The 13,978-nt window shown below is 33.0% G+C and overlaps 2 protein-coding genes across 2 annotated transcripts; one reads left to right on the forward strand and one right to left on the reverse strand.

Annotated features, from left to right (window-relative positions):
• The first annotated feature begins 3,252 nt into the window (after positions 1-3,252).
• On the forward strand, positions 3,253-5,270 carry LOC145119072 (MATE efflux family protein). The gene is made up of 2 exons (XM_079054719.1): positions 3,253-3,541; positions 3,625-5,270. Exons 1-2 carry the CDS (start codon positions 3,422-3,424, stop codon positions 5,032-5,034), a joined length of 1,530 nt encoding a protein of 509 aa, XP_078910845.1. The 5' UTR covers positions 3,253-3,421; the 3' UTR covers positions 5,035-5,270.
• Positions 5,271-9,983: 4,713 nt separating this feature from the next.
• Positions 9,984-11,208, reverse strand: LOC145118578 (Dynein light chain type 1 family protein). Its single transcript, XM_079054274.1, has 3 exons — positions 10,918-11,208; positions 10,668-10,773; positions 9,984-10,222 (listed from the first exon to the last, which is right to left on the reverse strand). The coding sequence occupies exons 1-3, from the start codon at positions 11,104-11,106 to the stop codon at positions 10,140-10,142; spliced, it is 378 nt and encodes a 125-aa protein (XP_078910400.1). The 5' UTR covers positions 11,107-11,208; the 3' UTR covers positions 9,984-10,139.
• Between the last annotated feature and the right edge of the window lie 2,770 nt (positions 11,209-13,978).

Below are 13,978 nucleotides of genomic sequence, written 5' to 3' on the forward strand. Positions count from 1 at the left end.
AGTTGATCCAACTATCAATATTCTGCCCATCATACGTCGATTTCAACTGGCTGGTTTTTCACCAAACCACTACCACGAACAAAGATCTTGAGGGAGCATGTTGGATGATACCGTTAAGTTACTTGTTTAACTTAACTCTAGTTGAATTAGTTGACTGGGGTTAGGTGGTGAGTAAATTAAGAAGCTTATGCCAACATTCATCTTCTCCTTTATTTTCTTACTTGCAATAAATATACTTAAAGACCAGACTAAAATAAAGCATTACAATTTTTTAAACACCAAGAATCAATATCCCATGTTGTAAGTATGATCCATGGAGTTCCAAGTAGTATGGAGGAAGAATTGAATATAGGAGTGTGTAGTGAGTGTATTAAGCCACATGGCCTAAAAAGGTGAAAAGGACATTGAAGTCTCATATTCTCTATCACCCACATGGTTCCCCTCTAGGTTTCACTAAGTATAGTAATCTATGAATCGACATGTCCATCTTTTCAATATCACATGCCATGATGCTACCATTTAAACATCTTTTCTGGAATCAATTTACCTGTCATATATAAGAATAAGCAAACATCTAAACATGACGTATTTTAGTGGGACCAAATCTCAAACAAGTCATTTTCCTTTTTTTAAACCATGGATGTTACATATCTTCCAAAAATTAGGTGGCTTTTGGTTCACATAATGTTTGAATAAAATTTGTCAAAAGAATTAAAATGGAGGATTTGTAATCTATCACGGATACGGTTGGTAGAATCTTACGGACAATTTGGCAACCAAACATACTAGGGAATGGAATGGAATGGAATCTCACATTCCAATTCCCATCATAATCTACGAACCAAACATGTGTTCCATCACGTATATGTTTCATTTTATCCATACCACCTTCTAAATCGATTAATGTCATTATTCAACCATGAACTATTTTCATTTTGTTTTTTTAAGTCCCTAATATTTTTCCATCAAACATCTAATGCATTTTCAAATACACCATTGTGATCAATTTTAACTGAGTAAACAGTTTACAAAACTCTGACATGACATTACCATTTACGACTTTTTTATTAAATTTTTGCAAACGTGGATTTTAATAATCTTTTTTCCAATTAAAAGCCTACATAGAGTACCATTTGTATGTGTACCTTTGCCTCCTTGGGTCAAGTCTTTTCCCCAAGAAAAGAATATCGGGTCACCTTCATATGCATGGATATGAAAATGTTGATGCCATGAATGTGAGCAAGTACAATTGTGTGTGCATAAAGCACATACATATATCCTCAAAGGTACATTTTACACGTTACATGTCATCATTCATAGTAGTGAAAATCCAATTGCCAATTATGTAAGAAAAGGAATATTGGACCACATTTTACACTGTTACCTCAGTCATTCATAGCAACCTACTTTGGATTTCATATACTCATATGTTTCAAATTATCAATAATGTAACAAGATTCATGCATTTACATAACCAATTTTAGATTTCACTGCTACTAAAACATACCACATATTTTTAAAATTTCTCTTAAACCATTGAACATATCATTGTACAACACACAACATAAGGAGGTTGGGGTGGGTATAAGTGGAATTTTATGTCTCGTTTTTCTCTCTCCCCCACACCCTATCAAATGTCTCATTATGGTCCCTATATGCATGTGTAACAATGTCAATCTATCCACATACCTAACTATAACTTTTTATAGTTTTTTTAATATATATATATATATATATATATATATATATATATATATATATATATATATATATATATATATATATATATATATATATATATATATATAGGATGATGACCTTACATGTGAAGACACTGACAGGTTGCCACTCCAGATTCTGGATTATGGGACCATGTCATCCTTAAACTCACTATATGATATTTATGTATGTTAATTTATGTAATATTAACCACAAAAATAGTTTAGTTAGCCATCATATATACATGGTCAATAAATAATTAAATACAACTAATATATGCACATACTCGTACTATTCATCGAATTGTTGTTCATCTGTAAAATGTCTAAAATAACCTTGGGAACACGAATAATTATAAGTTATATCATTTTTTTAAAATAATGTGAGAGAAGAAGGATGACAACAAGAAGTGATGTAGGGCAGTGATCACAAGTGAGTAAAAGATTTCTAAATTTTAATTAGTGGTTGGTGGATGATATCATTTCTCTTTGTAGACATTAAGCTTTTCAACTTTCCAATTTATAAGTCTGAAGAATGATTATTAAAAAAAGACTTAATATCCCTTATCGCAAATTCTCAAATTGCCTGAAATCTTTGAGACCAAAAAGCATTAAATTTGTTTCTAACAAACTATATATGATTAGATTTGTTAAGACGGGATGTAATTGGATGGTTAGATATCTCATTCATGATCTTTAGATGAATTAAATAAGTAGAAATCGTTTTTTCTACATGGTTTTCATTGATGACATTGACAATTGATTTAACAGCTGTTTTTCATAAGTTGTAACCAAATCCACATGCAAGGTTTTTTATTCCAAGTGTGATAAATAGACTGTTGAAATAACATCAATAAAGTGTTTATGCATGTTTTCATGTGTCAACTTTCTAAAAATCAAATTTCATTTGTAACCATCGATCTTGAAAGTGTCAATGAGTGAAATGGACTTGAACCCAACTCACCATTTCATCACTTTGAGCCATTTATGCTACTTAACAACAAGAAGATGTGATATGTTATCATTATGTAAGTTTAGAAGTGGTTCTTGAAAAAGACTAAACATAAACAAATCCTTATTTTGTGAAATATAATCCTTAAGGTTCACATTCTTCATGCTCTGAAATTGAAGTGTGTCACATGTTGCATTTGGTAAGACAGCAACATAACATGTTAATGAAAGATGATGTCCTAATCTTAGATTATCTAAAGTAGAAGCCTCTAGATTCCCTAAATGCGTGTTAAAAGAATATGGAATCATTAAAAGCTTGCTACCATGTGATGATTAAGATAGCTATGTACTTCCATTTATTTGCTTACTACAGCATCCCTACTTCTGTTTCTTTCTTATACAGCATTATACTTTCTATATTTTTTTTTATTAAAGTTAAAGCATTGTACTTTGAAGAATCCACTAAATCATAGCATTGTACTTTCAGTTTTTAAATAACTACCCAATTATAATAGGAAGTACATTGTTATTTCTTGCATTTAACCCATGTAAGGAAGCTTAAATAAAAAACATTATATCTTGCATTATTTTGATATAAATCTCATTCTCAGCTTCTAAAAGTAGCTGTCCCTTGTTTTCTTGACATCAAAAGCAACCCCACCACCTTTCACCACTATAAAAACATCTCATATTCTTTTTCAACACTGACAACTCTGCTTCATTCCTCTATCTCTCTCCCCTTCACTTTTTATATGTACATGTGTATCTATACATGCATGAAAACATCCATGTCTTGCATCAAATCTTGCATTTTCTTCATATACAAGCAATCAATGCCATACCACACTCAGATCAATCTCATAGTTCCCATGGTATTGTTTTAAGTTTTAACTTTTAAATATAAATGTATAAAGTATAAAGAATCTTACGCTTTTTATGTTATGAATTGTTATAGGTAATGGAGGAAATGAAGATGATGACAACCTTAAGCTTCCCTCTTTTCACCATGGGCTTAGTGGGTTACCTTAAAAACATGATTGCAGTTGCATGCATGGGCAAAATGGGAAGACTTGAGTTAGCAGGTGGAGCATTAGCAATCGGGTTCACAAACATAACCGGTTACTCGGTCCTTTCAGGGCTAGCCATGGGTATGGAACCCCTTTGTAGTCAAGCTTTTGGTTCAAGAAACCTAACCATGGTTAACCTAACCCTACAAAGAACAATCCTAATGTTACTCTTTGCATCTTTACCAATTGGGTTCCTATGGCTTAACCTTGAGCCAATCATGCTTAAGCTTCATCAAGACCCTGAAATCACACGTGTTGCTAGTTTATACTGTCGATATGCTGCCCCTGATCTTATTGTTAATAGCTTTTTATACCCTTTACGGATCTTTTTAAGAAGTAAAGGGGCAACATGGTCATTAATGTGGTGTACTTTAATTTCAACACTTGTACATTTTCCTATCACCAACACTTTGGCATTCACCCTTCACTTAGGGGTTCAAGGGGTTGCGATTTCCACCTTTCTCACAAACTTAAGTACATCGGTTCTCATTCTAGGCTACATGTCTTTTACCCATAATACCCCTAAGGAGACTTTATGTGAACCAAATGTAAAAGAGTCTGGGGAGGGGTGGGGTGTGCTATTTAAGCTTGCTATTTCAAGTTGTTTAGCGGTTTGTTTGGAGTGGTGGTGGTATGAGTTTATGACTATTTTAGCTGGTTATCTTCATAAACCACATGTTACACTTGCTACATCTGCTATAGTGATTCAGACAACTTCTCTTATGTACACATTGCCTTCAGCACTTAGCATGTCGATATCAACAAGAGTAGGGAATGAACTTGGAGCGGGTCAACCGGGTAAGGCCCATTTGGCGACACTTGTCGCGATAGGATTGGCAGTTTTGACTTCAGTTTTTGGGTTGTTGGGGAGTACTTTAGGAAGAGAAGCATGGGGGAAAGTTTTCACAAAGGATAATGAAGTTTTAAAGCTCACAATGACTGTTTTGCCCATAATTGGAGTATGTGAGTTAGCTAACTGCCCACAAACAACATGTTCTGGTGTTCTTCGTGGAAGTGCAAGGCCTTCAAATGGTGCAAGGATTAATCTTTGTTCTTTTTATTTGGTGGGGACACCAGTAGCCATTATTTTAGCTTTTGTGTGGAAATTTGAGTTTTTGGGGCTTTGTTATGGGCTTTTAGCAGCACAGGTGGCATGTTTGGTGTCAATTTTGACTGTGGTGTACAGGACAGATTGGGAAGAAGAGTCAAAGAATGCAAGAAAGTTGGTGGGAGGAAGAAGTGAATGCATATATGAAGGTCAAATTATGGAATGTGAGCAAGGAATTGGGTTTATATAAAGTGACAGATATTGAGAAGGGAATACACGTTTATGTTTAAAGATTATGGTATTGGATAACCATGAAAATAAACTGTCATACAATATATGGTATGTGCTCTCATTAAATATGTATCAACATTTTCTGAGCATATCTCTTCTTTCTGTCTTTAACTACATGTATATAGACAAAGGGGAAAATATGTATCTTGATGTTGTTACAGAAAAGGGAAGAAATTGTTTTCTATCTATTCGAAAGGTCTGTTGAAGAACCATGAAAAAAGATTTAAATTCTTTAGGAAAATAAAGTTCAATTTAATGTCTATATACTACATAGTATATATATGGCATATCGTTAAATAAAAATATGAATTCTTTTTAGCAAAATCAAGTGTTTGAATTTTACAAGTATTCAATTTTTTCACAAATATGTTTTAGAAAAAAAGTCTTGGAGCTTTTTGATTATCAGATGAGTGGAAATGGAGTCAGCTGTAATAAAAAAGTCTTGGAGCTTTTTGATTATCAGATTAGTGTACGTTTATAGATTGTTAAAACTTGGAGGTCAAATGAAAAAGAATGAAGGGCTCCTGACTCACCTTTTCTTCTTGTAAAAAGATGTATAGATCAAATGCATGAGGTTTCCCCACATGTGAAGAATTGTTCCTAGAATTAAAACGAAGCAGCAAGATATCGTAATGAACAACTTGTACCTTGCTGAATTTGCAAAATCATCTCTGCTACAATGAATTTGAATGAGATTAATGACCTTCAAACATTGCACACTTTCAACTTCTCCTCAATGAGATCATCAAATTTCCGTCCCTCGATCGACAAAAATGGAACCCTAGAGAGAAAATTGAAGAGAGAAACGTATCCTAAAACCATCAGTAGGTTAAATTATACATAATTCCACCCCTTTTGTAGAACTTTATCACAACTGACCAACTTACCAACTAATCAAAAGTCAAAAGTCAAAACTCACTACATGTCAATGAAATGGTGATCAACATGTAAATCATGATTTTCTGTGTGTACGAGAGAGATCGAGAAAGAGATAGGTGGAGGGCAATACGGGTTACCTGTGCCCACAATTCCACATCATGACCACATGCACATATGAACCGGTCTGAACCGGTCTACAAAATTACCTATTTAAGTATTAACAGTTTGGGCTTCAGGCCCAATAAAATCATACTGAAATGTGGGTTTTGAGAAAACATTGATTTGTTATTCATTACATGATATTATTCCATACATATCACAAAAAGTTTTGTGATTTATGATATAATGCATTTAAATTTTAAATCATAATGGAAAACAATTGAAAATGATGAAAGAAGATATAGAAAGTTACATAGCACCTGCCTGATGCCTCGTTAAGTTCTTTTTAGACGTGATATGTCTTACAACTTTCAGAATGTTGACATGTTTTATACATAAAATTAAATAAATTTATTGGTCATTTTCATTAAAGTCGGTACAGTCTAACCTTTTTACGAGTAAGTCTTATTTTTTTAGAAAAAAAAGCCTAAAAGACTTCAGTTGTATTCGAATTTGGTTAATTACTCATGTGGCAAATGAAATCTTTAATAAAGTCTCTATAGTTTGACCTTATTTACGATGAAGGTCAAGGTTTTTTTAACAATAAAACTCAAAAGAATTGCAATTGTATTCAATTTTAGGAATTACCTGATAACCATCTCTTTCTAGTGACATTGCTGACGTGGAGTTTGTGTGGATATGTTACATGCTTAGTTGGCATTTTTGGACTTAAATATAGACCAGCACAAAAAGATTGTCTCAGACCCAAAAAAATGTTGAAACCAAACCAGTCTAAAACGAGACCGGACCGAAAAAAGACCGGTCCTAAAAAAACCGTCCCGAGACCATCCCCGAACCAGTCTGAAAAAGACTGGACCGATCCGAGACCGAACGAGACCGGTCTGGAAAAAAAGATCGGTAACCAAACTTTATAAATATTTAACTTTTGTGTTAATTATACAATTTTTAATCACAAACTATTTAATTTATTTCATTTTTTTTCTTTTGTTAAATTAAAATTATCATTTTTAATAAATCTTAATTTATCATTTTGGTGATAATCTCATATTTGATAATGGAAAAAACTCGAAACCAAAACAAAAGAATCGAAAAATACCGAAACCGAACAAAAAAAAACCCGTAAATCAAACCGAAAAAGGCGCACGAAAAGACTGAGAGACGAGACTGAAAAAGACCGGTCCAAAAAAATACCGGACCGAGAAAGACCGGTCCGAAAAAAGACAAGATCGGAAAAAGACCGAACGGGACCGGTCCGAAAAAAGACTGGACTGTTCCGAGACCGACCGAAGACTAGCAGCTTTAACCCCCCCCCCCCCCCCCCAAAAAAAAAAATTCTTTTGAAATCAATAGTTTCGTCTTCTTCAACCACCTTAGCTTTGCAAGGTGTTAGTTTTAGGTGCAATTCTAGAGATCACAGTGGTATTTGGACTTCTTGGACTCCAAAGAACCGATACAGATTCATAAGTTGTCCTCATTTCATAAGTAGAGTTACTTAAAATTCCTATTTCCTATTACTAACTTATGTTTAGGTTATAAAAGTAAGAAATCTTCATAAATATTGTAAATTTCTATAATGTAAGATGAAAAGAGAGACTATAAGGCTAAAGGGAGTGGTGGCACTCCTAACACCCTGCCACATCATTTTTTTGCTGCCATGTCATTTTTTGGCATGCCACATTGCTAACATCTTTTTCTTAACATTTTATAGGGAGTGGTAGCACCCCTAGCATTCCTTGATTTTTTTTATAATTTTTTTACCAAAATTAAATAAATTATATTTTTTAATACACAAACATTTAATATTAAATAAATTATATTTTTATAAAACATAAAAATTTAACATTAAATAAAAAGGTTTCTATTTTTGGACAAAAAATACTAAGTGGTTGAAACTTTGGGGACCAAATGTGTAACTTTTTTATTTCTTCCTCAATAATTCGAACGCATCTTCTTCCCCAATTCTCTTTCCCCAATTCTCTAAACGAAGCGCAGCAAAAGCAAAAATTGAACAATCAAACCATTGAAAAAAAATAAAAAATAAAGCCAGCAGCCAATGATTTCCCTTTCTTTCCTCTTGCTCTTTCTCTTTCTTCTCGCTGCCTGGCTAGCGAGGTCTCTTTGGCGAGTGACCTAGCGACTTCAATGGGAATGGTGGAGACGAGGCTAGCGAGCCACTCCCTCCGGCCTAAGTTTTTTCTTTGCATTTATCCACCATTGTCCAACAAGTGGTATAAATACAAGATATTGGAAATGCATAATCTTGCAAATGGTGGGTTAATCCACCACCATTTGCAAGATTATGTGTTTACAAGTAGAGCTTATACAATAACTCGAAACACTTTATGTACGAAATTAAGGTTTAAAAGAAAGGTTTTCCAATAAAAGGTCTCTCTCCTATGTTTAAATGTTTAAAGAGAATGACTAGGGTTATGAATATTCATTGTGATTGAAGGATTAAATTCTTACCATAACTAGTTATACCTTATAAAAAATGTTGATGTTTCCCATGCTTTATATGTCGATCCATTGATGACATAGTGTAAATAAATACTTTGTGATTTCGTCAGTCATATAAAGATAGAAAAATAGGTTATATGTGTTGATGATTTTGATGTCACCGGTCATTTTGGTTAACATGAATTATACTTGTCAAATGAATTATAGCAACTTGTATGCCTTGTTACAACCCCTAATTTCTAACAATATGGAAAGAAAAATAATTGTGCAAATGTATAACATTTGTCTAAACTATTTTATGAAGAAAATACCCGTTACTATATATTCTTTCTTATGAAAATAACAAATGTTTTATTTAACTATTTGTCTAAACTATTTTATGATGAAGATAACAAATGTTAAATAAAACATTTGTTATTTTTAATTATTTGTCTAAACATTTTCCTATATAACATGTTCCTATATATTCTGGCATGAAAATAATAAATGTTATTTTTAATTAACACTTTGATAGCTTTAACAAGTGTTGATTAGATTCACAATTCTCTCTTGAATTTGAATTCTTAGACTCAAGGGAGTGGAGTCGGCATTTGCAGGCCTAGGTGGCATACACCATCACATGACGATGGCATGCCGAGTTACATAACATCAAATGGTATTTTAGTGACGAGGAGAGAATGTGTGAGGGTTAGACTATTTTATGATGAAGAAAATACATATTACTATATATTCTGTCATGAAAATAACAAATGTTATATTTAACTCACTTTATAGCTTTAACAAGTGTTAATAAGATTCACAAGTCTTTCTTGAATTTGAATTCTTAGACTCAATGGAGTGGAGTCGACATTTGCATGGCATGGGTGTCATACACCGTCCGTCCCCTAACGGTGGCATGCCGAGTTACATAACATCAAATCGCATTTTAGTGACCAGGAGAGAGCGTGTGTGAAGGTTAGGCTATTTCTTTTTTTTTTCAAATTTTTGTTCAAAATTTACCAAAACGTTGATGTCTTATGTCTTATAGCAAAATTTACCACCTAAAAATGACATGTCATTCATGTCTTATGGCAAAAGTGATGTGGCGGTGACGTAGCTACCAAAACGTTGATGTGGCGTCATGGCATGCCATGCACCACTCCCTCAAGCCTTATAAGTTCTTTATGTTACATGGAACCCGACTGGATTGGACATGACTCAACCCGACTGGATTAGACTGGACTAGACAAACTTTTAGTAGGGCATGTACAAATTTCCCTATTACATCGGTCGCAGTCCAAATCCAATACATGCCAAACACAGTACAAGTTGTCTTAATACATAATTGCCCAACTACAAAAAGTGTAAAAGTGGAGAATTCATGGTGGGCAACCAATCGCTATCTTAGTCATTCAAAACATGCTATTGATGGGCTTTTAAAAGTAAGAGAAAATAACACCAGAACAGAAGACATAGGAGACAATCAAATGTATTATAAAAGCACTCAAACACAACAATAAGTCCACACTAATATACAAACACCACAAGCATATTCAAATTCTATTGGTTTTTCGAGTACATACATGTCCAAGAAGCACCACCAGTCACCACCACCACCATTAAAGCATGCTAACCAGATTTGAACAGCAACACTGCTTTCGATTCCAAATAGAAATAAACAAAATGATTCGTCTCATGAGTCACATAAGAACCTACAAAATCAAAACCAAAACTATATGTTATCAGATGTTTACATATGCATATATCAATACAAACGTGATACTAACATTGAGCTTGCTATGAAAGCCTTGATAAACACTAGAATAATCTTACTAAAACCCATTCTTACTTTGATATGTATATGTTTTCCTTGAACAAATGTTTGCAGGTATATATCACATACATCATTCCTGTTTTTACCCCACTACAGTCCATTGAAATTGAAACTTTGCAAGGCACTGGTTTAAACCTAGATCAGTAGATCTTAGATGCAAAATCAAATCCAAAATCAAACTCTACTACGATCAAAGTTCACAGATGATTAACGACAATCCAATTCATAATAAATCAAAAGCAAGCAATTTCTATATGAAGGTTCTTAATAGGTAATCAAAATCCGATATAATGATGAGTTAATCTAATAAAATAAGAAATTACCGAAGTTTTTGCCGACGATACAGTGCCAAGTAGGACCATGATTCTTATCAAACTCCTTCTTTATCTGTTCTGCCACATCCTTCTCCACACTGCAATTCTCAAACGCCTGCACACGCGTAACCGAAACTCCGGTTATAATGAAAGAGAATTTCATAGAGAGTGAAGTAAAGAGAAAGGAATCGCGAAGTCGGGCGTTCAAGCCACGGAACAAATACAGTCAATTGAAAGAAGAGGAAGGCTGATAATTTACGGAAATGGCGATATTCACGGCTTCGTTTTGCATTTCTTCCTTCATATCGGCACTCTTGATGACGACTTTCCTGCTGCTGGAAGAAGAGGTCGATAACGAAGATGCGGGGGTTTTCCGATCTTCCGCCGTATACGGCGGCTTAGCCGGAAAGGTACCAGTGGCCGGAGATCTCTTCCCCTCTTCGCTCATCTCTGCAAAATTCTGGCTAGTGAGTGGGTGAGAGCGAGTATAGATGTTTGGAACTTTCTTTTGTGGGGGTGTTTGGGTGTTCGGATTACACAAAATAATTTTTGCTTAAGGTGTTTGGGATTTGCTTATTCATCGTCTTTATTTATTTTATTATTATTATTATTATTATTATTTTTTGAGAAAAATGCAAAAAAGGTTTTGTGAAAGTTGTTATTTTGCCCAAAATATTTTGTTCTAATAAAAAAGAATTTATTTTTTTTGCAATTTGATCCAGAAATTTTTGAAAATATTTAAAATTGTGGATTTGTCCTTGATATTTTTTTTACATTTTTATTTAGTTTAACATTTTTCTAATTAAAAAAGAACAAAAAAAATTACTCATACCTAGACCTACTTAACTATTATCTTTAACACATTATACCTTCTTCCCTTATCTATGTCATCTTCATTGTCTGACGGTTGACAAACCAGTCATCGGAAATTTAGAATGATTTAGCGGCGACAATCTACAAACACCATTAGAGATCTACAAACCTCTTGGAGCAGTCACCTCCCCCCCCCCCCCCCCCTACCCCTTCCAACCCCACCAACTCATCATCATCAATGGAGTTCAACAAACAAAAGGATCTCTGCAAACATAACGAGTTTGGAAAGGAGGTAGAAACATGGCGACTCCAAACGAGCTACAGATATGGGTTACAACGTCGGCTTTGTCTCTCTCCTTTTTTGATGAGCTAGCGTTTGTTAGAGTTTGCAGATCTGACACCGATGGTGGATATCTTCGACGGATGAAGAGATAGAAATGATGTTTGTGTGTGTTAGTTTGTGGATGGGGTCATTAAGGGTGGGGTTACATTTTTCTTTTTTGTTTTATGTTTAATTTTTAATAAAAAATAATAAAATTAATAAAAAAATAGGAAAAGAAAATAAAATGGGAAAATATGTCATTTGATGTATTTTCAAAAGAAATTAGACCAAAACCACTATAAAATTTCCATTTTGGACTGATAGTGTTAGATAAAAAAAAATTAAACCAAAGTAATAATTTTTGACAAATCATAAGGACTATTTTCGCAATTTTTTTAAAAGCAATTTAAGATTTTAATATACTTCTAAACTAATTATATGTCATTTATGTCAGTCGACCTAAAAATATAATTTTTAGAAATGACATATAATATGGTTGTGCTAAAAGTTCTTTTATCTTTATTTCTTTATTATAGTTATATATTGATAATAAAATTTTCATTTAAATGTTTAGATATAATAAAAGCAAAAAGTATATATATATATATATATATATATATATATATATATATATATATATATATATATATATATATATATATATATATATATATATGGGTGTTCAAAAATATCCGTATCCGAAATTCCGATCCGAAATCCCGAATCCGAATTATCCAAAAAATCGGATATCCGATTTTTCAGAATCGGAATTGGATAGCGTTTTTTAGATTTTTCAGATAATTCGGATATCCGATATCTGAAAATTTTGATTTTAATTTATACATTACTTGTTATTTTAATCACATATGTCTTATAATATGAATGTTAGTAAACTAAAACATATTCATAATACCCTTAATTAAATACTTATATTACTTAATATGCCTTTCTAATTTAAAAACTTCATATAACTTTCAAATTTGAACAAAATTTTAAATTTTCGGATATCCGTTTTGGTATCCGAAATTTCGGATACGGAATCAGATACCAAAAATCAACTATCCGAAATTTCGGATATCCGGTCATGAACACCCCTATATATAAATGTTTATAAACTTCTAAATCAATTTATCATATTAGTAATATTTTAATTAGAATTTTATAGTATTTTTTTAATGGTAAACTCATAAAGATTTATTATTTTAAATATATCAGTTTTCCATGAACATTTATCTAGATCATCCACCACATAATAACTTTTTCACAAAAAAAATTTGGCATCACGACATTGTTAAATCACAAATCCAAAAGGTTTACAAACACCTACTGTATAAAAGTTTTTCATATTTTTCCGTTGTCACAATATCAATCATATAAGCATTTGTAACAAAAAAGAATTGGATAAAATAATATTAGCTTATGAAAAACCTCTAACCTTGAGCTTGTTAACTAACAAGCTTCATGAAAAAATTTGCTTTAAGAAAGCTCCCTCAGCAGGTTTTTGAAATCTTGAAGCCTTTTCCGTGGAAAAAGCTTTCAACAATCTCATATTGTGGATACTGTTATATTATTAGTTTTCAAAGTTACAAAGGATTACGAATGCTCGGCTTTTAAAGCAGAGATACGAAGGCATGATTTAAGGAACATTAAAGAAACACATTGCATTATCAAGTATCTATAAGTTTGATCTTTGATTTTTAATATTTGTCGATATTGATTATTACACACATTGTAAGATCAAGTAATTATATGAGAATTAAACATTATACATAATGCTGAATGTTACACACAACACAAAAGATGGCATCTTGTTCAAGGAAAAAAATAACAATATTGAGAATGACCATGATAGTGATTCGACATATAAACGTTGATGTTAATGTATATGGGTACATAATAGGGATGTATATGGGTACATAATAGGTCAGGGGCGAGTTTGGTGTATGTTTTACGGAGGGTGTGGCGTCAGTGGCAGTTTTGTTCGGTGTCCTGGTGTGGCACCGGCAACACCTACTTTCATGTATGCAGTGGAAAAAATTTCGATTTTTTACCTATTTTTCATGCACCAGCAACACTTACTTCAACATCGGCAACACCTAGTATGTATTTCTGCGTCTGTCCCTATGTGTCGTACCCTTTTTTACCAACTCGTTGACCGTAATCAATGTCTATTGCTCAAGATAAG

Source organism: Lactuca virosa, chromosome 6 (genome assembly GCF_052849685.1).
Source record: "Lactuca virosa cultivar CGN04683 chromosome 6, Lactuca_virosa_CGN04683_v6, whole genome shotgun sequence".
In the NCBI taxonomy this organism is placed as follows: domain Eukaryota; kingdom Viridiplantae; phylum Streptophyta; class Magnoliopsida; order Asterales; family Asteraceae; genus Lactuca; species Lactuca virosa.